Raw genomic sequence first — 26,995 nt, forward strand, 5'->3', positions numbered from 1 at the left:
CACAAATAAACAAAACAAATAAGCTAAAAGGTAAAAATTAAACACCAGATTACGCTGAGTTCTGCTTCCAAACGTTCGGTGACCGGGTACGTCACTGGTTCACCTTCAACGAGCCCTACGTTCACTGCACACTGGGTTACGGCGTGGCGTCGGCCGCACCCGGTTTGCTGCAGCCCAGGGACGGACCGTACATATGCGGCCACAACATGATTCTCTGCCACGCCAAAGCTCACAAAAGGTTTGTACTATTTTCTACTACAATAACTGTTAATACTAAAAAACATAAACTTATTTTAATTAAAAAATGTCAACATATAACAATAAACCATTAAAATAGCTGTCGTTTTGTTTGTATGTACCTAATGTAGCTTTTGGTTTAGAGAGTTTAAAAGTAATAGTTAAACTTTAAGTTTCTGGCAAACTTTTAACTTGTATATTATAAAGTTTAATATTTTTCTGCTTATTTTAAATATTATAATCTAATAACGAAATCAGATGAAATTTAATTGAACTATTTGAGCAAAAAAAAACTGTTATTTAGTTTCATTTTTATAGATCATGTATTATAACTTGCAGGTACCACGAACTGTACCCGGATCGTCAGGTGTCGGTCGACGGATCGGTGCCCGAAGGGGTCAGCATCACCTTTAACACCAACTACTACGAACCGCGCGACCCGTACAACCAGACCGACTACGAGGCCGCGCTGAGGCACATCACCGCCTCCCTGGGCTGGTTCGCCCACCCCATATTCGTCAACGGGGATTACCCGCAACTCATGAAAGGTTTGTGCCAGTGTTGCGTGGTTTGTAGCGTTGAAACATGTTTGTGAAATAGCATGTGTGCAGTTCATTTGCTCTCGTAACTTTTTTATTAAACTGACTGAAGAATGGTTTGAATTTTTTTCGTGTGAAATAAAAATTATCAAAAAAAAACGTTAAAATAAAACCGTTATTAGCTGTGTCTTAGTATTTTGTTTATTAATTCATAAATTAATCTAAATATAAAAATTAAAAATAGCTTCTTACAACTAAATATGTTTTATTAAATGTAAAATAAATGTAACACTTAATAAAAGTGTTATAAAGTATTATTTTTTAATTTTAATCTATGATAAAAGCATCAGTTAGAAAAGAAATTAAATTAAATTATATACGTTTTAATTAACTAACACGTGTTACAGCTTTATTTTACGTTATATAAGTTACACAACTATCACTTAAAGTGTTTGAGATATTTTATAACAGATAACTTACGATTTATTGATAACACTCAAATAAGCTAACAAACCACAGAAACCGCATTTTTAATGTTAATGTGTGTTTAGGGGTGGCTTGTTGTTCGCTTACGTTAAATGTAAACATTAACAATAAAGCTCAAGCTAAAAATTTTAGCGTTTATTGCCAATTAATTTTGTAACCTTACAGCTTGAAACGTCTTCAGTAATTTATGATAAACTTTAAAACAGAAATCATTAAATAAAAGTTTTTTTCTTATGTAAGTTTAAATAAAGTTTACTATTTGAACACAAAATAAATAAAGCTTTAATCTAATAAATTAGCATTTTTAATGACTAAGTTGATTTAAAACTACACTTACTTATCTTAAAAGTTGTTTTAAGAACTGACATGCAATGTAAAATTGTGAAAAAATTTAACAAACAAATTATGTTAGCTTTTAGTAGCTTTTAATTTAGTTTAGTTTCAAGAAGAAACTTTAAAAGTAAGTGTTTAAAAAATTTGGAATAAACTTTTAGAAAATAAGATAATTGAATAAAATCAGCTTTGTATTAGTAGTTTTATAGACGTCTTTAAACTTGTATCAGCGTTTTGAAAATCATAATAAGAGCATATTAACACTTTAATTAACTGTATAGGTTGAAACGTTTATTTAACAACTTTGTGTATTTTGACTTTGCGGTTTTTAAGTAGCACAAATCGAAAAATTGCTGACATCATTACACAATGTTTACAGAGAGATCAATTTTGTTAGCACTTGTCTAGATAAAAAGATAAAAGATAACTTTTGTTTGTATAGCTTACAAACGCTTGGAAATTCAAGTAACTGAGAGTTATATAAAACAAAAAGTTTTGTTGTTATGCAAAGGCGTGCTTTTAATCTCAAGGTTGTTGTGAATAATTATATAACAATTGCTTTTGTTTTTGAAAAAAAAGAAAACATTATGAGTAAAATTTTTAAAACGTCATAAAATTCATGTAGAGTTGTTTTTGTTTAACATTGGAAGCTCGCAACTAAAAGTTTATTAGTTTTTATTAAGCTCGCTTAAAATGTATTCTTGTTGATTATTTAAAAAAATCGCCTACTATAATTAGTTAATGTTGTACATATATAAGATGTTCGTAATAAATAATTTTGTGATAATACTTTCATAAACACATTTTTCATGTTGTGTGGCTGTAAATACAATTATCTTAATATAAAAAAATCTAATAGTAAAAAACAATAAGTTCAATACTTTAGCTTAATTTAAGTTCAGTTTTCAGAATCTTGTTTTATTTCTAATTGTTTTAATCAAAATAGTTCGTATTTTCTACCAAACTACAGTAAATTAAAAAAATATATAATCTATATTTAAAACTTTTACATCATACACAGATCAGGTTGCATCTCATTCGAACGAATCGGATCCTGCAGTTTTTCCAAGACTCCCTGAGTTCACAGAGGAAGAAAAACAACTGATAAACGGATCAGCAGATTTCTTTTGCGTACAAACTTACACTACCAGGTGATTGAAATATTTCCCACTTGATTTTATATTTATGCTAAGTGTTCAAAAACACTAGTGATAACATTTAGGTTATGAAAATTTTATTTTGAAATTCTTAATATTTTGCTATTAAACTTTAATTTTAAATATATGAATGTCATAAAACTAAAACATCAATTTTAATTTTAAAACATAAAATCGGTATAGTTCAATCTTCTAGTCAAACCTGTATAAGTAAGTAATTACTAATTTAAGTACTATTAGTAATAGGTAGTTATAATAAACAAATTGTGAAGTTTAACACACTTTTAAAATACAATTTAAAGAGATTGCATAGATATTTTGGCTACAAGGTCAAACAAGTCCAGCTAGTAAATTAACAAATTAATTAAATACACGTTTAAACGCGGTTTTACAATTTACTAAATTGTTTGCTTGGTAAACAGCATGACGGCTGGACATTTTACATGATTTCACGTTAACTTTTATCAAACACTTAACCTACGTTCTAGTACGAAATAAAACACAAATTTATATTTTTATTAACTTAACAACTTAACAGAAATAGAACAAAACCAAGTTCAACATTTTGCCTATTAATTTTTACAGTTTTAGACTTTCAAACTTTAAAAATAAAGCCGCTTGAGAAAATTCGTTACTATAGTGGAAGTAATTAACAATAATTTTTAAGTAAATAAAAAGTATAATATCAAACTTCTGCAGATTCTCGGGACCCATCGAGTTTTTTGAAGATTTCGGCTTCTTCTTTGCGGATCCCGACGCCCAACCCTACTGCGATGAAAGATGGGAACAAGCTCCAGGTAAGAGAGTGGATAATAATAGTGACATTTTACTTTGACAGTGAGACCAACCTTAGACTAGCTCATATCTTGGCGTGTGGTTTGAGCTGTTTAACCAAAACATTTTTCTAATTTATCTAAATTACCGCCTTTTAGTCAGTTACAGCTGGTTACAGTTGCGTATACAAGCCAATTTAACACTGCAAATCAAGTTGGTATTTACAGCCTGCTGTTTGAGCGTGTAAATAATATTCTGATACTTTCACTAATTTGAATTAGTTAAGAAAAACAGTGTGTAACTTGTACAAAAAATCCTTATAGTCTCAGCAAAGGTAGACTAAAGCAAACAAATGTTTAGGTTCTACCTGGCTGTACGCGGTACCCTGGGGTCTGAGGAGGCTCCTGAACCTGATCAAGGACGAGTATGGGAACCCTGACGTTTGGATCACCGAGAACGGGTTCGAAGACAACCCCGTTGAGGACGATTTCAGGAGGATCAACTACTTCAAATCGCATCTCAACGAAGTTTTAAAAGGTTTGTGTTATTTGTTGTCGAATTAGTGTGTTATAATTTTGTTAAATAGCATTAGTTGGATACACTTATCAATAAACAGTATACTTATTTTTTGCTATTTACTTGAAAGCTTATATGTGCTTAAACAGACACCATAAAAAGTTTATTTTTCTTTTAATGTTGTATACAACCTTAAATTTAAGAAGGTTTAAACATTTCTAACTGAACAGGTTAAATACTTTAAACTTATTTCTGAAACCAGAAAAATAATTTAAAACAAACAGCAATAAACATCGATGGAGTGAAGGTACGCGGTTATTCGGCCTGGTCGCTCATCGATAACTTCGAGTGGGCGTCCGGGTACGATCCCAAGTTCGGTATTTACTACGTTGATCTTTTGGACGACGAGAGGACCAGGTACAAGAAGAGATCTGCTGATTGGTCAGTTTTGTTTATATAACGTTTTAAAGAAATTGTTAAGTATTTGTCGGACATTGTTTAAGTTTTTTATTTTTATCAATTAAAATGATTGGTTCGTTTGGTTTATACTACTTCGTGGTAAAATTGTAGAGTCATTGTACGATGTACGATGCTAAAAATATAAAAAATAAATAAAGCAGTAGCGTGTGTAAACTTTAAAAGCAAGCTTTTATTTTAAGTTCAAAAACTAAGAATATGTTTTACAAAAAATATTTGGAAAAGTAAGACTTTTAATAATCTTTTAAGTACTTATTTTAAATAATTAGTTTGTTTTAAACACTGTTATGCTTCACTTTTAAATTATATTGTATTTAATGTTGGCTTAACTAAACGAAGATTAAAATCTATTAAAACCAAAAAAAAAATGCTTGTCTAACTTTTAGTTTGGAAAATTTAAATGGAAAACTGTCCATTTCACCTTTAAAAGGAAATTTAAAGTTAAAACTTGAAAATACTTTGTAGTAATTTGATGTTTAAATGTAGGTTATCTTATGCTTAAATGTTTAATTTTTAAGGCGAGGTTTTCAAGTTTTACAAAAAACAAATTCACACATATGATGCTTCTTTAGGCAATTAACATAATAGTTACTAAAGTATGTTGACTTATCAAAACAATCGACAAAATAATTCATCAAAACGCAAACAAAGTTATGTTGTTATGAAAATATTTTGGAAAATTAAGCAACTCTACTTTTGCTTAAAGATATGTTTTGAAATGCTTGTTGAACTGTATTGATAGGTTTAAACTAAGAAATAACAGTTAAAGCAAAAAATTCGGAAACGCTTTACAAATTGTTTTATCATTTATTGTTAAATTGCCTATCGAACTTTTATAATATTTATTCTAGATTTGTAATTGTTTAAGCTACAAAACAAATCAATCTCATCTATAGAAATGATTTATTACCTTAAGCATTTATTTATCTCAAAATTTATATAGATTGTGCTATATTTTTAGTTGTAAATAAAGATAAGATAATTTTTGAAACTGTTATAAAATTCTAAAATTATAAAACATAAAAACTTTAAGAGACGAAATGCATAATTCTAAAACATATTTTATTAAATTCAAAAATGTTTAAATAAAACTTGACATGAGTCGATTTATATTTTATCTCCTTTACACAATATTGTTTCGTTGTGATGTCACTATACTAAAATACTATAAATAACATTTTTGTTTGAATTTTAAGAAAATCGTTAAAAATTTGGTTTTAAATATGTTTTTATCTAAAAACAGGAAGTTAAAATTGTTAACCAAAGTTACGAAAACTTCATGTGTGCTAAGTGCTGTTTTAAAGAAGTTTTAAAACACCACTTAGCACACATAAAAAACTTTCTACTTTGAAAAACAACTTCAGGTATTACGCGTTTGTTATATAATGGTTAAGACGTTTAAAACATGTTGACTTTTTTACGAAGACTTTTAAAAATTTATGGCCAATAAAACATGATTCAATGCCAAGAAGTAAACAAGCACAAATATTTACGCTAGTTTGAAAACTCAAACTACTAACACGTTTTATTGGAACTAAAATGCGATTACGATAACAAAACCAACAAAATTGTAAACAAACAATGACAGCTCATTTTAAAGAACAAAACTTAATAAAAATCTACACTTTTTGCTCTAAAAGATAGATTATATGCAATATTTTTTTATAAAAAAAAGTTATCAAGAAAAAACTGATTTAAATACATGTACATCAGTTCATAGTTTTACTTATATCATACTTGCTTCATGTTATTTGATACCTATAAATTATACAACTTTGTAAAAATATTTATTGTTTTATATTTTGTCAAATAAAACAGGTACAGAGATTTAATTGCAGCGAACAGTTTCACACAAACAGAGGAAGAAAAGTTTTACAACGGGTTTTTCGATAAGTCTTTTGTTTGGGGTGTAGAGACTTCGGCTTATCAGGTATTAAAAGCTCATTTTGTTGCTAATAGTAATTTTTAAACAAGTCGCAACTACTTATAAGATCCCATAGGTAAACTTTCCAACTTTGAGCTCTTTTATGTACATTTGCTTTTATTTGATTTATTTAAATCAGTTTTTTACTGATATATTCTATGATAGGAGCCAGTAGACTGCTAAAATTTTAATAGACTTTAAATTTAACCTTGATTTAAACTAAAAAAAAAAAACATTTATTTCAAAAGTGTTATACTCTAACAAACTGCGCATGTTTGAAGTAACAACAGACAACTAAAACGCGTAAAAACTAGTTGCGACTGCTTTCTTGAATACTTATGACGTCACACAGGTCGAAGGAGCGTGGGACGCGGACGGCAAGGGCGAGTCGATTTGGGATGACTTCACCAGAAGGACGACTGTTAGCGGCAAGGAAGGAGCGGACAGTTACAACAAAATGATGGATGATATCTACATATTGAAAGAGTTGAGGGTGACTGCAAACTAGTTATCAGTTTTTCATTTTGAACACAATATAAATTTTTATTGATTTACTTGGTATTGAATAACTTAGGTGGACTTCCAATATTATTTATTTTATTCTTCAGAGCTGAACAGAAAACTTTTGTGAAATTAACTTTGGCATAGTTACTTGATTAAATGTATTAAAAATTTTAAAGTCTGATTTACTCAATTTAATGGTAAAAAGTTATACAACACTTTTTAAACTAATCTTAAAAACTTTATGTTCTTAGGTACACAAGTACAGTTTCACAATATCGTGGTCTCGAGTGCTACCTAACGGAGATACGAGCAGCATAAACGAGGTTGGAATAAAGTATTACAACGATCTCATTGATGCGTTGTGGGAAGCTGGTATCGAACCAATCGTCACGCTCTACCACTGGGACATGCCTCTTGTTAGTTTTGTGTAGTTTTTAGATGTAGTTTGTACAAAAAACTACATCTAAAACATAATTACACTACAGAAGTAGTTACATAATGTTTTGTTCCAGTTATAGAATTTACAAAACAAGTCCTACAGAAAGTTTAAGAAAAAAATCATAATCTTTTTTTTCAAGTATCAAACCTTTTCAGGCATTGCAAAACAAGTACGGAGGGTGGAAAGATGATCAGATAATCGCTGATTTCACTGAATACGCTAGATTGTGCTTTGAGAGGTCTGACTACTGTTTGCTTGTAACTATTTACACGAACTGTATGCGTTTTCTGTTTTTACATTCATTTTTAAAAACAACACACTTAATAAACAAAAACGAAAAATTGTCGTTTTAGTTATATGATATTCTGTTAATGTTTTATGTACACTTTTTAGATTTGGAGACCGAGTTAAACTTTGGATGACGCTCAGAGCACCAATCACAGAAGCAGTGAATGGATATGACACAGGAATATTTCCTCCACAAGAGATGGTTTGATTTCGTTTACAATAATAAGTTTCTATTACAGCCAAGTTTTCAAAACTTTAAATTTGACAAAGTATTTTGTTTATTACAATTATCCAAGACTTCTTATTATCAAAAACTGAAGCATTACGGTGTGTACTAGTAGATATAACAATTAATACTAGATTTATAAAACAACATTTTTACAATATCATTAAGCTTTTCTAATGAAAGCTATATATTTTGTCATCTTCTATCCACTACAGGGAGCAGGAGAGACGGCATATATTGCTGTTCACAACATGATTTTGGCTCATGCGAGTGCCTGGAACCTCTACAATGATCAGTTCCGACCTACTCAACAAGGAAAAGTTTGTATTGTTCGCTAGATAACGACGTAAAACTTTAAAAAGTTATAAATTATTACTTACTTCCATTCGTGTAAATCATAGCAATTAGAAAAACAACGAAAGTTAAATAAATAATTGTTATTTTTTAACGCAGTTATTGTAGAATTAAAACCATATAACTAGAAAATATACGAGTGATTTTTTTATAAAGCTTAAAATTCTTCGTATTAAGAGAAGAGAAACTTTATATAATTTTTCGATGCACTAGTTTTCGAATCTTATAAATTTACTAGAAGATAACAGTGACTTTTAGTATTATTCTCAACGTTGTTTAAATATTTCATCATCTAACTAAAAAAAAAAGTCAACGAATAATTTCTTAACACACAGATAACGGTGTCGCTGTCCTCAGATTACGGACAAGCTTACGATACAAACCGAAAAACCGACGTTGATGCAGCAGAAAGATTCATGCAGGTTACTTTTACCTTACAAGCATTGGTATTTAATGTTTTTAGGTCTATAGTTTTATCATTCTATCAAAGCAATCGGTAATAAAAATCTAAAAGCACACAGTAGAAGTTTAATAGAAAACTTTAAACTTTTTTGGAACTTTTTACTAAACTGGTGTTTAAAAGAGACAATATTTTTACTTATTATTATTTCTTCAGTGGTCACTCGGTTGGTTCATGGAGCCTCTTGTGAGCGGGGATTACCCGAAAGTGATGCGAGAAATGATCGCTGAGAAGAGCGCAGATCAGGGATTCAGTGAGAGCAGGTTGCCGACGTTCACTGCAGAACAAATGGAAGATATAAAAGGTATTGTTTAGAATAATAATCAGATTTATTATAACCTTTTGAATAACAACGTACTAAACAGTTAATAATGATTTATAGTTATTTATATAACAAATTAATGAATAATAACTTTCTAGATTATAGTTTGTAAACAACTAATTATGAACAGTGGTGAGTGAACAAGTTATTTTTCTAATAGTTTTTAATTTACTTAATAATCATTTTTGTTTTAATAATGCTTTGATTTTCTACTTTAAGCTATCAAACTGTGATTAAATTTAGCTAAACTTCAGCTAGAGTAAACTTCTAAAGTTTTGCTTCTCACAAACAGGAACAGTGGACTTTGTGGCAATTTCGCACTACAACACTTGGTACATCGCCCAATCTGATATCTACGGTAACGGGACGGCCCCTAGTGTGGGAATTTTGTGTCCCAACGAAACAGCACCTATTTTTGAACCTGGTTGGTTTATGAATAATACTTTAAAAGAAATTAAATAAAAAAACATTTTTTTTTGTATAAATACTTGTTAGAACTTTATGCAGATTAATGCTCACATAATTTTTGTTTATCGAATTGTTTTTTAACAAACTTATATAACAGTTTTATACTCAAAATTGATACACTTATACTTCTTTTACGTAAGTCATGTGATGTTAAGCACTTAGTTTTTAAGTTGAAAGTAGTCTTTGCAGTGTATTGTTTAGCTTAAGCCATCTTTATGATTTCTTAAAAACTTGATAAACAAATTTATCTTAAACTAGTGCCAAAAAATTTCAATGATTACAAGTTTAAACTCATTTCCTTAAACAGCACCACCAAGTGTTGAAGGTGACGGCGATTACGTCAAGTTTTACGATTGGACGTGGCAGAAAACCGGAAACGATGACGTCAGAGTCGTTCCGTGGGGAATCAGAAGGCTTCTCAAGTGGATTAAATGTTTGTTTATGTATACTTGATATTCATTTGTAAATTATATAACTATTTTTTTTAAACTATATCTTGTTTAAGGAAAACATTTAGAATTTTAATACAAGTTTTAAAAAATAAATAGACCGGCTAAATTGTAGATTATTGATAAACATTGTTTTTCTATAACACCTCGATGACAAAAACTTTTTCCACTTGTTTTTACGTTTTTAGTTATTCAATAAATTTATATTAACAGTAACGTACGGAGACTTGCCAATAATGGTTGCTGGAAATGGGGTTTCTGAACCAAATTCTGTCAGTAAAACTTCAGATTGCTTCGTTGGTCAACAAAGAGTTGTTCAGTTAGTTTTTTTTTATGTTATAAAAGTTGGACTGTTTCAGTTAATTTCTTATGTTAATCGTTTGTTTTTTATAAACGTTTGTTTTACAACTAACAGCATATGTGCCAAACTAAAAACAGAACTTAACTGATAGTTTTTAAGTGTACATTAAAATTTTTGTTTCATTTACTAGTAGGTGAAATATTGCATTACAGGTAGGTGAAATTAAATTATTAAAATGTTAATTTTTATATTCTTCTTTCAAAAAACTAGTTGTTCATTATGACGTAACAGAGAGCGTGACGTGGGCATCAACGACCGTGAGAGAGTGGATTATCTGTGGTATTACGTTGACGAAGTGCTGAAAGCAGTTAAATTGGACGGGGTTGATGTTCACGGGTATTTTGCCACCTCACTGCTCGACGGTTTCCAATGGAACACTGGTGAGTGAATATAAAAGTGTTTTGAAATTTTGTTGTTGAAAGCTGAGTTATGTCTTGACTGCAGGATCTATTTATTTAAATTTTTCTAAATAAGTATAATAGGTACAAATTAATCAATAGTATATGCTTTTTTTTTTTGCTTAGAGTTGCTGTTTGAGTAATTTACAAAAAAATAAGAAATCTTATTAAGTAACTATAAGCGTTTAAAACTGAAAAACAATGTAAAATAATGATCTTTAAACTAACTCAACAGCTGATTTAAAATTTTCTGCAGAGTTTTGCTTTTTTTAGTATAAAAATAGTTTGAACTTATTGACAAAAAGCTCGGAAATACAACTATTTAAAACAAAAACATTTTTTTATAGAATTCGAAGAGAGATACGGTATGTACAGAGTAGAAAAGTCGGATAATTTCAAGCGAGTGGCCAAGCAGTCTGCGTGGTACTACGCTGACATGATACGAGAGAACGGGTTGGGAGCTCCTAAGTCCCAGTGTGATTACAGAGCCGAGAGAGAAGAATTCAGCTATCAGCCCTTCCCTGATGGTTTGTTGCTTGAAGTAAAAAACTTAAAATTGCAAAACAAAAGTAGTTTCACTTTGTTGTGCTTACTCTAAATCTGGGGTCTGTAAACTGTGGCCTGCTAAAGGTAAAACGCGGCCCGTGAGCATGCAAATGAAAAAAATGTTGAAGCTAAGACTAGACTTTTCGGAGTTATGAGAGTAAAACTTAAAACTTGTACTGCGGTCTGCAAATATTTTGCCTGCGATCACCAAAATCTTCCGACCACTGCTTTTTGTCAGATATATTAAGTTGCATATTTATTAAAAAAGAAAAAATATATATGTCTCACATCTAAAGTATAAAACTCTAGGTGATTGTCAGACTGTGCTTATTTCTAGACTAGAAAATTTAATAATTACTTATACAAAAAACTTGATGATATTACGTAATATAACTCGCTTTACATTGTATATAGTACAGTGCATTTTGAACCAAGTTTAAATAAAACAGCAGAATTTCTAGGTTATATTGCACATCATTATTTTTCTTATTTCAGACTTCTCATGGTCATCAGCAACATCTGCTTATCAAGTGGAAGGTGCTTGGAACGTTTCAGACAAGGGAGAGCACATATGGGACAAGTTCGCTCACGAAAGAAACCTGGGAGGAAATAACGAAAATGGAGATGTTGCCTGCGACAGTTACCACAAAGTTAAAGTTAGTTGATTTAACGTGTGAGTATTTTAAACGTAAACAACTAACTTTGAGTACCATTGAAACTACTTACTACTTTTCTTTATGTTTCTTATCTCAAAATAACTGCTGTTTTCAATGCTTTAGTTTTTGCTACTACAAGTTTGTTAGGTGTGTTGGCAAAAATGGTTTTTAATATAAACTTTACAAAATTGTAAAATTGTTTTGTTTTATCTGCTTATAAATTTTAACAATTAATATTATAAATCAATCGATGTTTTAACAAAAAAGATTACAGTAATATTAATTTTTCAGTTTTTAGACTTTAAACATGTGGTTACATATTATAACTTAGATTGTGATTATCAGTTTAAAATCTAAAGGAATTTAAAAGATTTTTTTTATACTAAAACATGACAAACTAGTTTTAATAATAAAAAGGAAGACTTTTAAGTGTGATTTATTTAAATACTAAGTAATAAAATACTAACAAACCAACAGGAAGATGTGAAAATACTCAGTGATTTGGGAGTCGGTTACTACAGGTTCTCATTTGCGTGGTCCCGCCTAGTACCCGACGGTATTGTTGCTAACGGTACTTCTGATGATGGGGTCAGGTATTACAATGAACTCATAGACGAGCTGCTGGCTAACAATATACAACCGCAAGTTACACTCTACCACTGGGATCTACCTCAGGTTATTTATAGAATTAATAAATTGGAATTGGATTTTTATAAAAATTAAGTAACGTTTTTATTTTTGTTGTTTTAACTAATATTTATTTTATTAGATCTGTTTACTCGATGGTATCAGTAACTATAACATTAATACTAATAATTAGTAGTCAACGATGTAAGTAGAACATAAAGCTTAAAACAGATAATGAAAAAAAAGGATGTAACAATCTTTAGAATGTTATAAATACAAGTATATTCAAACAGGCTTTACAAGCAAACTACGATGGTTGGCTCGATCAAACTGGAGTGATTGATCAAGCTTTTGCTGACTACGCTGATTTCTGTTTCAAAACTTTTGGTGATAGAGTCAAATTCTGGATCACTTTTAATGAGCCATGGATTGTCGCTGTGTTAGGTATGTAACATAAATACACTTAAAAGGTTCTACACTTATGTATAAAGTAAGCATCAAGTACCTTAACAGTAAAAACCTTAGCTTTCTTGACTCAGATTACTTTTACAACTTACCATCAAACAAAGTTTAAAGCTTGCAAAGCTTTGTATATATTAAGTGATAAACGAAGTTTTTTTAAACTAGTCCTTCTACATTTCAACATATTAACTTAACATTCTATCAAAGAAAGAAAAAAATAGTTTCAACAACAATATTTTTACGTTAGTTCGAAATACAACAGTTCACTTTTTAGTTGTACCATTCGTTCAGGTTACCACTGGGGATCGTTCGCGCCGGGAGTGTACAGACCACCAGATGGCGCCTACCTGGCGGGACACTCGATAATCAAGGCGCACGCGAAAGCCTACCACGTGTACGACGATGTGTACAGGAGCACTCAAAAAGGCAGGGTGGGAATCACCATGAACTCCAACTGGGAGGACCCGCAAGAAGCCATGAACCCCAAACACTGGGAAGCCATGGTGAGTTGTGTTGTGCATAAGTGTTTGATTTTTTGTTTCTGTACAGATTATGTTCTAAGGCACATAGTTTGGAACACAAATAAAGTACTTTCGGTTTTGTCTAGTATATTACTTGCTTTAGTATTTTAATAGAGCGCTATATACTAATTTTAAAACAAAAATATTTTAGTCTAAGTTTTTATAGTTTATGGTATATGACATTTTTTTTTAAATTAAATATAAGATTTAAATAAAAACTTGTTTTAGTACCAATCAATGGCATTCAACCTCGGATGGTGGGCTGAACCTATTTTCGTTACAGGAAATTATCCAGAACAAATGAGATACAATGTGAGTTAAATTATACTTATTTACCTACATTGACTAAACATAAATGTTTTTTTTTGATGAAAAAAGATTTTGATGTGTTATAATGTATTTTAAGAACTTAAGAGTGATGAAAAGTATCATAAAACTAAGATTATTTGGTAATGATCTTTATATCATAAAGCTAATTTTTTTTAAGCTTCCAGAATAAAACTCATTCTGTTCAGGTGGGTAACCATTCTGAGATTCTCGGTTACGACGGACCGCCGAGGTTACCGGTTTTCACGGAAGAGGAGATAGAATTCAACAAGGGAACTGCTGATTTCTTCGGACTGAACCACTACACTTCAAATTTGATCCTCAACAACGACAACCCTCCTACGGATCTCAACTTTGATGCTGACAAGGTTCGTAAATATGAAGTCTAAAATATATTGAAACTAAAGGAGTACATAGTTGTTCTAGCTATTTTTTAACAGTTAATAATAAACTAATGTACTGTTATAATATGCTTTATTAACTTTAAATTATTTAAACCAAGCAAAAATTTTAAAAGTCTTCAGCCTTACAAAATATTTTTTATAAAAATCAGAACTGACAATAAATTAAGTTCAATGAAGGAAAAATTCATATAAATTTTTTTACCTTAAATCAATATTTGAAATTCATGCAAATATTTCCAGTCAACATACGGAGACGGGTGTCCGTGGCCCGGTTCGGCGTCCAGCTGGTTGTTCCAGGTTCCGTGGGGGCTGAGGAAGATCCTGTCGTTCATCAAGCGGCAGTACGGCGACCCGGACGTCTACATCACCGAGAACGGGATCAGCGGAAGTAGGGACGCCGGGCTCGACGACGGGTTCAGGACCAACTACTACAGGAACTACATCAACGAAGTTAACAAAGGTTTGCTTTAACTTGTTATTAGTGTACAACTAAAACAAAATTTATGTGAGAATTGTGTTTTATTTTTTTCTGCAAAATTGATTTTCTTTCTGTATATAATTCTGTCTCAACAGTTAAGTAAAAAACTTTTTTTTTTTTTATTTTTACAAAAATTATTTAAAATTATCAAAAAACTACTGTTTAGTATCTAAAATATATCACATAAAAACTAAATTTTATTTAAAAAAATGTTGTCATTAGCTTGTGACAAACATAAAATGGATTCATTTTATGTTAAAAATTTACTATAGTAATTAATAACTTTTAGTGAACGGTTAAAAAAAAAAAACTTTTTATTTAGCTTGAGATAAACATAACCTTTGACTTACAGTGTAGCTATGTAGTTTTTTAAGTTTGAATATACGGTTAAGTAATAAGCATCTTTAAAATATCTTGTTCACAACAAAAGTATAAATTTTTCATTATTTTATATCACTCAACATCTTTATAATTTTACACAAAAAGTGGAGATATTTTCACTGTATGATATTTCCATTTTTTTTCCAGCACTCAACGTCGACAACGTGAAAGTCAAGGGATACACAGCCTGGTCCTTGATGGACAACTTCGAGTGGGCGTCTGGGTACAACGAGAGATTCGGCATCCACTACGTAGATTTCAACGATCCCGAGAGAAAGAGGATCCCAAAGTCTTCGGCCAAGTTCTTCAACAAGATCGTTTCTCCCAACAACTTCATCACGTCCACCGCAGAACCCTGGACTTACTACCTCGATTTGTTAGTTTCAAGTTTTCAATGAGGTATGTTATAACTGGACAAAATTACTTTATACTATGTTTTGATAATTTTTATCAGACATTAAAAAAATCATAACTAGTCTACTTGTTATAACTAAGTCGATTTAAAACGCTTTAAATATTATATGTTTTTTATTATTCTCTTTTGTTATTATATAACACTATTTATGTCATATTTAAAACGAGTTAATTGTCGATATGGTGTCAATTAATCAAAGTTGTACCTAAGAAATTAGTAGTCAACTTATAAACTAACACTTAATTTTTACTTATCAATTTCAAACAGGGAAGCAAGTGGAGAAGATTTGTCAAGTTTTGCTTACGGTGATTTCCCAGATTTGTTCACCTGGTGCGCTATGACGTCAGCATATCAGGTTGAAGGCGCTCATGACAGAGATGGTAGAGGTTAGTTTAAACCTAGCAAAATTAAATGTACATTCAGGTTGAAAAAGTTAATGATACCTATGTACATACACAATAGTTTCAACAAAACGAATTTTAGAAGTGTTTTGAAAATTTATAGCTAATTTAGATAGAACAAATTTTAATACATTAACGATAAGTTGTATAACTTAAGCTGTAATAACAACTTGTATGTAAGTTGAAATGATTATCATTAAATTAAACTCTAGTAGGAATTAAAATAAACAAATTGAATTTATACAACCTTTCACCATAAAGAAAACTATTTTTATACAGGTATGAGTATTTGGGACACGTTCACAAGTATGAAGGGTACAATCCCAGTGTCTGAGGGCATAGAAGCAGCATACAACCCGACCAGCATTGTAGACAACGGAGAAAGCCTGTACACTGGAAACGTTGCTGCTGAATCTTACTACAAAGCCGAGTTCGATGCTCAAGTTTGTTGGATTTGCTTTGTTAAATACTGTTTTGTGTGTGTGAAGGCTAGAACAAGTTTTTAGTCTCAACCGTAATTTTAATTTATTCTCAAATAAAGTTTCTTTTTCTAAGTAATGTTGTTATAAAAAGCTATTTGCATTACCTTTTTTTTAAATAAAATGATTTAAATACTGTTTCTTTGTAAGTAATTTATTTAAATATAAAGTTTGAGTAACTAAAAAAAAATCTTTAACAACAGCTAGCAGCCAGCATTGGAGTCCAGGGCTACCAACTCTCACTTTCGTGGCCCCGAATAGCGCCAACTGGTGACATTGATGACGTAATAAACGACAAAGCGGTGACGTATTACAACAAGTTGATAGACGAGTTGCAGAGGAGGGGAATTTCTTCGATTGTGACGTTGCACCACTTTGACCTGCCGCAGACACTGCAGGACAACGGAGGTAATCATAATGTTAAAAATAAAAAACACTTAGATTTAAAAACTTTTCAAAAGTTTATATTTTCCTGAATTTTCTTTTGAAAAAAACCTTAAAAATGGAGTATCAAACTGTTTTATTGTTACAATTTATATAAAAACGTACTTATTCATTGTTTTTGGAAACTCTCATTATAACCAAAGTAGTAAAACTTCATTTCAGCATACTTATTTACCACATATGTAAATTAACAGGTTGGCTGAACAGAAACACTGCTGATACGTTCAACAAGTATGCTGATTTCTGCTTCAAAACGTTCGGTGACAGAGTCAAGATGTGGATCACTCTGCACGACCCTTACTCAGTTGCTGTGAAAGGATACGTCACCAAAGTTCACGCTCCTGGTAAGCAATATACTTAATTACTGATTCATCTTTATGTGAAAATTCAGTTTTGGGTCTTTCAAAAAACTGCATTATTAAATAAGCATTTTTAAAATTTTCAGTACGAAGTTATTTGATTGTAAGAAACCATTACAGTATAGAAAATAAAACTATTAAATAAGTATACACATTAAATTTAACACTCAACGTTTTTTTAAATTACTTACTTAGTAGTCAAAACTTTGTAAGTGTATTAGTTTGGAATCAGTTTGTACACTTAAAAACAAAACTTTCAGGAATGTCGAGCAACCCAGATACAGATGTGTACACAGTTGGAAAGAACTTGCTAGTCGCTCACTCGCTTGCTTACAAAACATACAGCGACAACTACAAGACGTCGCAGGGTGGACTTGTTAGTTTTCGTATATCGAACAAAACTTCATTATGAATTTACTCAATACTCGTAGCTTTTTAAAAAAAAAAAAACTAAAATACAACGCTTGATCGTCCAACCTTTAAGCTGTTATGACTACTTTTTAGCAGTTATAATAATAAAACCTCTTTGAAAGTAGTATTTAAAACAAAATTATTTAGAGTAAATTTTTTCCATTACTTTAAAAAAAAAGTTTTATAGTTTGTAATGTTTTAAACTACTATCATAATAATTAAAACTTACTGACAGTATAATTAAAAAATTGAGTATTTAATATTTTCCAAGGTGTCGATCGCACTCCAGTCAGATTGGTACGAACCTGCCGATTACGCGAATTCCGACGACATCTCAGCGGCGATACGCATGACCGATTTCACGCTCGGATGGTTCGCAAACCCCATATTCTCCGCTGAAGGGGATTACCCGCAAGCCATGAAAGATTTGGTCACCGGAGATAGGCTTCCCGCTTTTACTCAAGATGAAATTGATCTGATGAAAGGTATTTGAATAGTTGTATTTGTACTTCATTTCAATTTGTGTTAAGTTAATTTAGATCGGAACATATCATATGTTCGAATTGTTACTTAAATTATATTCAGCTTAATAGCCTACCTTTTACAAGTATTATTTTTTAAGATAAAAACTTAACTCCTTACTTATGTATGTTTTTAGAATGTTACTTAAATTAGTGCTGTTTCTGTTATTGATAAAATTGTTACACTACCAAACAGGGTCAGCGGACTTCTTTTGGATAGCACCAGGATCAGTTCAACTTGTCACAAATCATGAAATGAGCGCACAAGACTATTTCAGCGACACTGTCAGTTGTTTGTTTATTTATTCTTAATTACTTCTAGTTTTCAGACAATAAAAAAATTTTTAAAAACTATTTCAGTTCTATTTTTTATATGTAAGTTTATGTAGATTATCATTATGTTAAAGTATGCTAATGAAACTTATAAAAAAATCCTTTGAAAATATTATTTCTATATGGATAAATTTATAAAACATTGCCTAAAATTACTAGAATGCCATGGCAACCCCGGACCCTTCGAACCCGCTCTACGCATCAAGGAGACTCCTCAACTACGTCTCATTAACATACCTGACGTCATCGGGACTTCCAGTTCACGTCGGTGACGTCGGTTACCATGTCGACGAAACGGAAGTGATGTACGATGACGTGGACAGGATCGATTATTACAAGGTCGTGTTGAACGAAGTTCTCAAAGGTAATTCGTGTTAAAATATTAGCTGATTTAAATTGTCTGAATATACTTTGAGGTAAAAATCAGATATGAATACTGAAGTAAATACAATCTTTTAAACGTTTCAGATAAAGTCAGAACAGTTAAGTTTGAAATAACTGATTCAAGATTATTTTTTATTTTCTTCTTGTTTTTCCAGCAATTGTAACGGACAAGGTCAACGTGATCGGTTTCAGCTTTCAGCTCATGGACGGTTTCAATTGGGAACACGGTTTCACCAAAAGAAGCGGATTGTTCAATGTGGACTTTTATTCTGCTGATTTTAACAAGTTTGTTTAACTTTATGTTGTACTAAAACTAACTATATAAAAATGCATTACTAAAAGATCATTTATGACGTAGTTTAAAAGAATATTTTGTTGAAAATTGTTTTTATTTATTTATTAATTGTATTCTTTATTAATCATTCTTTGTATGCTTTAGACAAATAACATTATTGTTTGAAATTATCTATGTATTATCAATTTATTAATATTTAGGAGTATAATTTTAATTAGTCTGTAAAAATTGTGAAACATAAACTTATTAATTATTATTTACAGGGAGCGAACGGCGAGAAGTTCTGCAACTTTTGCATCAAACTTAGTTAAATCAAACAAGTTTGTAAATGAAGACAGTTTCTTGTACGGGAACTTCCCAGATGATTTCAAATTTGGTGTTTCAACTGCAGCATTTTCTGTAAGTATTTAACACAGCATGAGATGAGTTTGACACAATAAGATAAATTAATTAAAAAGTCATAAAACTCAACAAAAGTGTAAAATATTTAGAATTTACATGAACAAACGAAAAATACTTAGAAAAAAACTGAGTCTCAAAATTAAAAGTTCTTATATTTTACAAAACTATAAAATTTTAGGTCGAAGGTAGCGTAGATAAGAAGTCAGTCAAGTCGTTATGGGAATTATGGGCTGAAGCGAACAACATTCAGACAGACAGTGCCGACCATTTCGTTAACTGGAGAGACGATTTGGACAGTATCGCTGGTCTCGGAATAAAACAGTTCAGGGCCTCGATTTCATGGTCCAGGTACTTGACTTGATAATACTTGTTTTATAAGGATTTAGGACTTAAGTTTTAGGCAATTATAACTGTTTTAGAAATAATAGTTTCTTTTTTTTGCTATTCTACACGAGTGTTTCTTTACCGTATATTAAGCTACACTAAAACGAAAAACATATGAAACAACAACAGTAAAAAAAACATTTTTTGAAATTTATCTATTAATACAGAGTGGCTGGTGATGCAACAGTTTTGGACACTTACTACAAGGCGTTTTTCACTGAACTTAAGAATAGAAACATTGAGGTAATTGCCGAGCTGTACCACTTTGACATGCCCGAAATATTTCCAACCGGTTGGTTGGACCCAGCCATCAAGGACCTGTTCGTGGCTTACGCCGAACAATGCTTCACCGCGCTCGATGACGTAGTTGACGTTTGGGTTCCTATTGGAAACGCGCAGCAGGAAGTAAGAACTAACTAATATTGGTACTAGTTTTAAAAGCTGAGCTAAAGTTTAAATTTGTAAAGTTTACGACGTACTAATCAGACATTCTGTTACGTACACATAATGTAATTAGAAAATAGTGCTAGCAAAAATGATAAACGTTTTGGTCGGTTCTCAGAGTGAAATCTAAACCTAGGACCTTATTAATAATCAAATACTACTTTAATGTTTGGAATGACCTTAAAATGATAGCTGTTTACTCTTAAAAGTCCAAATATTGTCTAACTAACTGACAACAACAACTAACAGATTGTGAATGGGTACATTGATGCAAAATGGCCTCCAATGACCGGAGGTGGTCTGTCCACGGGACTCGAAGCTCTCAAAACCCTCTTCAACACTCACGCACAAGTCTATAGAAAATTCAAATCACTTAATCCAAGGTTGGTTTTAAACTTTAAAGATAGTTGCTTAGAAAATAGGTATACTAATAATGGTATATAATTCAGCAAGCGAGTAGCAGCTTCATTGGTTGGCAACTGGGCGTTACCTAGCAACCCGGCCATCCAAGCAGATTATGACGCAAGAGACACTTACCTGAACTCGACAATCGGAATTCAGGTGCAGCCCCTTTTGACGGGAGAATTTCCTGAAAGCTTGGGAGAAGACCTTCCCACTTTCAGTGAGGCGGAAAAAACCGACCTTATTTTGAGTTTGGACTGCGTTTTGTTGGATCACTACACAACTGTACTTGTAAGTACTACTTTATAAAACTTTGAATATTCGCTAATTGATATAAGAATATCTATGTTTTGTTATTAAAAAAATCATAATTAATAATTTCAAACATCTAGAAAAAATATCTTGAAATATATTCTTGATTAAAAAAAATCAATTGGTTTGATAGTCATACTTTTGGTATAATAACTTATAATTCACCAAAATATTTTTTCCACTTAGGTGAACTCCCGCGGATCGAGGTTCGATCCTTCGTGGCCGTCGACTTTCGACACTGACGTCACGGTTTACCCGCGGGGAATCAGACACGTCATCAACTACATGGCAAACCACTATGACATCACCCTGCCGATGATTGTGACGTCAGGGCTTCCTACGTCATACGAGAGAGGAACACCAATGCCGCCGATGCCCGAAGAAGACGGATACAAAATGTCGTACGTCAATGAAGTCATGAAAGGTACAATAATAAAAAACTGTTTGAGCATTTAAAAAGTTAATTTGTAGCGAATAAAAAAAAACTAGTACTACTGTTCATTTAAAACGAAACTAAACTAGCTCGAGACTACGACATTGTAAATTTACACCCAATTCAAATCTAATTTACTTTCCACTAATAATAAAAAAAGTATATCTCATTAAAAAATTTTAGTTTCTAAGCCTATCGTTTTTGTATTTTTCTAAAGTTAAGTTTGCATTAAAACTGTTGTTAATAAAAACATGCACTAAACAGCCGCTGTACTGGACAACATGCCAATTGAATCTTTTATACACCGATCTTTTATTGACGGATTCGAATGGGATTACGCATACAGAGTCAAGTAAGATTAAGCTTTGCTGTATTTATTGTTTTTAAGTAACGGTAACAAAAGTGTTAAGAGTAATTATTTAAATAAACTTTTGTTGGTGTGTTGTTGTCTTAATGAAGTTTTGTTGTTAAATCTTTTTTACAGTAAATAGTTTCGAGTAACCACAAATTAAAAATAAAATATTAGTTAAAGTTATTTGAATTTTTATAAAAAATTATTAACAGATACGGAGCATACTCAATAGACTTCGATGTGTCAACCAACAGAACAGTTACAGATTACGGATTGATATTTGTTGGCATCATAGCCGACAACGGGTTCCCTTCATCTCTGAAATCAGTTGAAGCAAAGAAATTCGAACCCATGCCTCCATCTTCGATTCCTTCCGAAGCCAGTGTCACAGTTTATCAGGTAGTTAAAGTTCTTTACTGAAATGATTATTTCAAAAAATCTAAAAAACACTTATTTTCGTAACAAACTTTATTCTTCTAAAAACTTAAACTTATACACAGAAATACAGCACACAGCCGTCAAAAGAAGTCAACAAGTTTTATTACGACCAGTTTCCCGAAAACTTCAAGTGGAGTGCCGCTACGTCTGCCTACCAAGTTTGAATGATTTATTTTTGTTCCTTAAAATATACTATTTTGTTCAGAAAAACTGTTATGCTATTAAACCTAAAAATCTTGAGATAAACTGTATTTAAAACCATCTCAAAAATGACAGTTTTATAGAACTGATTTTCATTTAGCACTGCTAACATAACAACTTTACTATCTTCTACACAGATCGAAGGGGGTTGGAACGCTGATGGAAAGGGTCCGTCCATATGGGACACATTCGCCCATGACAACCGAATTGCCAGTGGTGAGACCGGTGACGTGGCGTGCGACAGTTACCACAAGGTTGCTACTATTTAAGAATTTTTGTAAAATATAAATGTTTCTAGTATTTGTGTGTTATATTTACGAATAAATTGCTTTGTGTAGTATAACAAAATATAAGTTGCTTCATTACTATTTTTAAAGGTGTTTTGTTTCTGTGTAAAAATAATATTTTTATTTCTATTAAATTATCTATCTAATTTAACTAAAGTTATTTTAATATATACCAACTTATATATTTTTCTATGTTTTATCAGTACGAGAGAGACGTGGAGATGTTGAAGAGTCTTGGTGTGAATCAGTACAGGTTTTCAATTTCCTGGGCTCGGATCTTCCCAGACGGCACGAACAAGACTTTCGCTCAGGGAGGAGTTGATTACTACAACAAGCTTATTGATTTGTTGGTGAAAAACAAAATCGAGCCTGTTGTCACATTGTACCATTGGGATCTGCCACAGGTTTGTATATAAATCAAACGTTTTAGATTATCTGAATGTTAACATTAATAAAGGTTATATTGTAAAGTTGTAACGCTTTTTCATTGAGCTTGGTTCACTCATAGGTAAATAAGATCACTTATTCTATTATGAGTCATTATCAATTTTTTATATTTAAGTTTACTATTATAGTTATAAAATGTTAAATGTTTCAAAAATCACTATAACTTCTTCCTTTTTTTTAGGCACTTCAAGACGTAGGTGGGTTTGAGAACGACACTTTGGTTGAGCATTACACAAATTACGCTGATTTCTGCTTTAATACTTTCGGTGACAGAGTTAAAATGTGGATTACTTTCAACGAACCATACGTTGTAACATGGCTTGGGTATGACAAAAATTAAAAATCAAATAAACTTTTAACGTATAAATTATACATACTGAAAACAAAGTTTGAGTTAGGTTAAAATCTTAAAATTTTAAAAATCGAAATAAGTATGATCAAGAGCATTTCATTTATTAATCTGTGTTATATTAAGAGATAAAAATTTAAACCGTGAATGTTTATCAACTTTTTTTTTGTAGCTATGGTATTGGCGTGTTCGCACCAGGAATATACAAACCGGGGTACGCGCCATACACCACGGCTCACAACGTCGTGAAATGCCACGCCAAAGCGTACAGGTTGTACGACAGAAAGTACAGGAGCGTGCAAGACGGAATCGTCGGCATCACGCTGAGCACTGAGTGGGCTGAACCTAAAGATCCTAATAACCCTGATGACGTTGCTGCTGCTGACAGATACCTACAAGTTTATTTGAACCTTTTTTTAAATAACATACTGTTTAAGCTAAATGTAAGAACTACTTGTTTATTTAAAGTAATCTAGCAAAAACTAATATAATGTATTTTTTGCTTTCAGTATTATTAATAATCTTAGTTAACAAAAAACATTACTAAAACAAATTAATGAAAAAGATTTGTAATTCTTATTTAACTTTACAGTCAATCATGGGACAGTTCGCCCATCCGATTTTCAAAACGGGAGATTATTCTCCGGTGATGAAGGAATATGTTGCAAAGAAGGATAAAGAAGCAAGTTAGTTGACTGTCTCTAAATTACTTATTTTTGCTTACTTAAATTATACCAATCAAAAAACTTTATACTTAAGGTTTACCTAAATGAAACATTTTAAGTTTAATTTAACGTATAAACTTCGATTTTTCAGTTTTGCTGTACTGTAATCCAAGGTCAAGTATGTTTTTTTTAATTGCTAAGAATGTATAAACCGAAATATACTACTATATATTTATACAGTAGCTAAAGATACAAATATAGATTTTCTAATAAGTTTTATTTTACCAATAAAAAAGTAAGAAACTGATAATTAGTTTTTAGGAAACTTTTTTTATCAATAAACATATGCATCATATACAGATATAACCACATCACGTCTACCTGCATTCACTGAAGCGGAAATAGAAGAAATAGCTGGAAGTTACGATTTCTTTGGAGTGAATGCCTACACAACAAGAGTGGTTACCACCCAAATAAAGTCTCCAACTCCACCCAATTGGGAAGGGGACAGAGATACTACTGAAGTAAGTAGTTCAAACTAATCATTATCAGAAGTTTTATTTACTTACAACATTAAAAGCAAATAGATAGACTTCGTACGGCGCCCGTATAACGGACTAAACAGTTTTCAAATAAGTTATTTCAGTTTTTGTACTTTAAAGTAGTTTAAATTCGTGAAATTAAAAGCTATTAATAGCTTAATTAGGTAAACTTAAGTAGTATTTAAGCTTAAGTAGGTAAGTTCTACCTAAAAACAACCAATACACACTAGCACAGCTTACTATTTGTAACATTTTTTATACTAACTATCTTTTTTCTTACGAAATTTCTCACTTTAACATGACTTTTATTTATATTATATTTACTGATTAATTATTAAACCAGTCGAACGTGCCGGGCGCCAAGCAAGCTTACCCCGACTGGCTGCAGGTCGTTCCGTGGGGACTTCGCAGGTTGCTGGTGTGGATCAGTATCGAGTACGGGAATCCCCCCATTTACGTCACCGAGAACGGCGTGGGAACTTCCAAGAAGGAAGACGACGACCAGGGACGAGTTGATTTCTACACGAAGTACATCGACGAGGCGTTGAAAGGTGACGTAATAATTGGTGTTTTGTGTAAACTTAAAAATCATCATTTTATAATGTATTTTACTATTAGAAATATTATATCCTATTTTTCAAAATAATTTGTTTGTGAAAATTTTTTTTATTAGATGGTAGCAACACTTTTAACTTAAAAATCAGGTATTTTTTTAAATTTTGGACTAAAGTATAATATTTTGTTGTAAAATTTATTAGTTTAAAATAAGTACATGATTAAATAATTATGTATAAAATAACTTTTCATAATTTTAACACAACAATTTAGCACTGAGAATTGACGGAGTTGATTTACGCGGGTATACGGCTTGGTCTCTGATGGACAACTTGGAATGGACTTCTGGTTTTTACCCAAAATTTGGACTTTTTGACGTTGATTTCGATGACGCAAACAGAACAAGAACTCCAAAGAAATCAGCTGGTTTTTATACGTAAGTTTACAAACTATTTTGGTTCCTAGTAAATAATAAAAAATTATGTTTATTTAAAAACGATCAAATGTGTTTTCATTAGAATTAGTTTACATCTAAGTGTATTTGTTTGAATTGTTATCTAAACTAATTGTGTGTAAGAAATAACCAGTCGAATTATTATACTTATAAAACCGGTTAAAATTTGTTTTAAAACGCTGTGTAAAATGTATTGTAATTTTGAATTTGTTTGTTAGCACTTTTAATACATACTAACTTATATTTTTGAATAAAGTTAAAAAATTTTAGCTTTATAAATAGTTTTTCAAAAATAAAAAAAAACGAAAAACGTTTAAAACAATTAGAGACCTGATCAAAAAGAACGGATTCAGTCCAGAAGACCATGAAGAAAAACCTGAATTAAAAACGCAGACAAAAGCTTTCACGCCAATGGAACCATCTAAAATACCTTCTGAAGCAACAGCTGGTATTTATAAGGTTAGTTTTTAAATTATTTTCTTTTAGTTTAGTCGTTATTTTTAAAATTTAGATAAATTAGTTTTTTAAATTTCAATTATTTTATCAAAAATGTATTATTTACAGCTTTATAAAGTTTTTAATAGTTTTTTGTTTTGTAGAAATTCAGTAGCGAGCCAATGCGTGATGTCAACAAGTTTTATTACGACCAATTCGGAGATGATTTCAAATGGAGTGTTTCTACATCAGCTTATCAGGTTAAGTTGGCGTTTATTCCTAAAACTTGTACAGTTTTTAAAGGTTTTCTCATATATAATAACTTATATAACTAAGATTATTTGTTTGATTATAACTTGTAACACATCTGCTTATCAGGTACTTCAAGCTAAACTATGATTCGTTTTCCATTTACGCTGTAAAGTATGAGTTTTAGCATAAAAATGCATGCTAACTTTTCTAATAAATTTATTATGTTCTGACTAGGTGATAACTTGTTAACGAGTTTATATTATGTAATTAGTTTTAAAATATAAGTTCATTATGACGTAACAGATCGAAGGAGGTTGGAATTCAGATGGAAAAGGACCATCGATATGGGACACGTTTTCACACGAACCAAACAGAATTGCCAACGGTGAAACTGGTGATGTTGCCTGTGACAGTTATCATAAGGTTTTTGATAAAAAAAGATATACATATATATATATATATATATATATATATATATATATACA

The 26,995-nt window shown here is 31.2% G+C and overlaps 2 protein-coding genes across 2 annotated transcripts in view; both read left to right on the top strand.

Annotated features, from left to right (window-relative positions):
- The window catches only part of LOC145832578 (lactase/phlorizin hydrolase-like), a 40,457-nt gene that overhangs the window by 2,745 nt on the left and 10,717 nt on the right, over nucleotides 1–26,995 (top strand). The window contains exons 5-50 of the mRNA XM_082939893.1: nucleotides 49–238; nucleotides 577–785; nucleotides 2,617–2,746; nucleotides 3,452–3,549; nucleotides 3,887–4,063; nucleotides 4,327–4,483; nucleotides 6,338–6,449; nucleotides 6,796–6,936; nucleotides 7,199–7,363; nucleotides 7,542–7,624; nucleotides 7,780–7,876; nucleotides 8,116–8,220; nucleotides 8,590–8,676; nucleotides 8,871–9,018; nucleotides 9,329–9,460; nucleotides 9,812–9,937; nucleotides 10,167–10,276; nucleotides 10,550–10,694; nucleotides 11,060–11,239; nucleotides 11,754–11,914; nucleotides 12,392–12,589; nucleotides 12,835–12,985; nucleotides 13,295–13,506; nucleotides 13,753–13,836; nucleotides 14,040–14,219; nucleotides 14,496–14,715; nucleotides 15,262–15,490; nucleotides 15,797–15,915; nucleotides 16,210–16,373; nucleotides 16,613–16,817; nucleotides 17,048–17,197; nucleotides 17,473–17,588; nucleotides 17,895–18,108; nucleotides 18,341–18,429; nucleotides 18,637–18,841; nucleotides 19,017–19,146; nucleotides 19,420–19,555; nucleotides 19,737–19,915; nucleotides 20,110–20,347; nucleotides 20,636–20,769; nucleotides 20,836–21,079; nucleotides 21,287–21,524; nucleotides 21,798–21,885; nucleotides 22,098–22,284; nucleotides 22,386–22,481; nucleotides 26,814–26,933. Of these exons, the coding sequence (XP_082796019.1) occupies nucleotides 49–238; nucleotides 577–785; nucleotides 2,617–2,746; nucleotides 3,452–3,549; nucleotides 3,887–4,063; nucleotides 4,327–4,483; nucleotides 6,338–6,449; nucleotides 6,796–6,936; nucleotides 7,199–7,363; nucleotides 7,542–7,624; nucleotides 7,780–7,876; nucleotides 8,116–8,220; nucleotides 8,590–8,676; nucleotides 8,871–9,018; nucleotides 9,329–9,460; nucleotides 9,812–9,937; nucleotides 10,167–10,276; nucleotides 10,550–10,694; nucleotides 11,060–11,239; nucleotides 11,754–11,914; nucleotides 12,392–12,589; nucleotides 12,835–12,985; nucleotides 13,295–13,506; nucleotides 13,753–13,836; nucleotides 14,040–14,219; nucleotides 14,496–14,715; nucleotides 15,262–15,490; nucleotides 15,797–15,915; nucleotides 16,210–16,373; nucleotides 16,613–16,817; nucleotides 17,048–17,197; nucleotides 17,473–17,588; nucleotides 17,895–18,108; nucleotides 18,341–18,429; nucleotides 18,637–18,841; nucleotides 19,017–19,146; nucleotides 19,420–19,555; nucleotides 19,737–19,915; nucleotides 20,110–20,347; nucleotides 20,636–20,769; nucleotides 20,836–21,079; nucleotides 21,287–21,524; nucleotides 21,798–21,885; nucleotides 22,098–22,284; nucleotides 22,386–22,481; nucleotides 26,814–26,933 (7,079 nt within the window). The remainder of the gene's footprint in view (nucleotides 1–48; nucleotides 239–576; nucleotides 786–2,616; nucleotides 2,747–3,451; nucleotides 3,550–3,886; nucleotides 4,064–4,326; nucleotides 4,484–6,337; nucleotides 6,450–6,795; nucleotides 6,937–7,198; nucleotides 7,364–7,541; nucleotides 7,625–7,779; nucleotides 7,877–8,115; nucleotides 8,221–8,589; nucleotides 8,677–8,870; nucleotides 9,019–9,328; nucleotides 9,461–9,811; nucleotides 9,938–10,166; nucleotides 10,277–10,549; nucleotides 10,695–11,059; nucleotides 11,240–11,753; nucleotides 11,915–12,391; nucleotides 12,590–12,834; nucleotides 12,986–13,294; nucleotides 13,507–13,752; nucleotides 13,837–14,039; nucleotides 14,220–14,495; nucleotides 14,716–15,261; nucleotides 15,491–15,796; nucleotides 15,916–16,209; nucleotides 16,374–16,612; nucleotides 16,818–17,047; nucleotides 17,198–17,472; nucleotides 17,589–17,894; nucleotides 18,109–18,340; nucleotides 18,430–18,636; nucleotides 18,842–19,016; nucleotides 19,147–19,419; nucleotides 19,556–19,736; nucleotides 19,916–20,109; nucleotides 20,348–20,635; nucleotides 20,770–20,835; nucleotides 21,080–21,286; nucleotides 21,525–21,797; nucleotides 21,886–22,097; nucleotides 22,285–22,385; nucleotides 22,482–26,813; nucleotides 26,934–26,995) is intronic.
- Nucleotides 22,593–26,657, top strand: LOC145831624 (cytosolic beta-glucosidase-like). Its single transcript, XM_082938931.1, has 12 exons — nucleotides 22,593–22,598; nucleotides 22,662–22,778; nucleotides 23,015–23,215; nucleotides 23,440–23,582; nucleotides 23,780–24,005; nucleotides 24,200–24,293; nucleotides 24,633–24,796; nucleotides 25,158–25,365; nucleotides 25,643–25,805; nucleotides 26,150–26,282; nucleotides 26,423–26,518; nucleotides 26,637–26,657. Exons 1-12 carry the CDS (start codon nucleotides 22,593–22,595, stop codon nucleotides 26,655–26,657), a joined length of 1,572 nt encoding a protein of 523 aa, XP_082795057.1.

This window comes from Thalia democratica, chromosome 3 (genome assembly GCF_965202585.1).
Source record: "Thalia democratica chromosome 3, ktThaDemo2.hap1.1, whole genome shotgun sequence".
Classification (NCBI taxonomy): Eukaryota; Metazoa; Chordata; class Thaliacea; order Salpida; family Salpidae; genus Thalia; species Thalia democratica.

What these genes read in the sequence shown, in the direction of transcription:
- LOC145831624 (XM_082938931.1), top strand. An exon ending in ACCATTGGGATCTGCCACAG is followed by an intron (nt 23,216 to 23,439) that starts GTTTGTATATAA and finishes CCTTTTTTTTAG; the next exon opens with GCACTTCAAGACGTAGGTGG. An exon ending in AAAGAAGGATAAAGAAGCAA is followed by an intron (nt 24,294 to 24,632) that starts GTTAGTTGACTG and finishes CATCATATACAG; the next exon opens with ATATAACCACATCACGTCTA.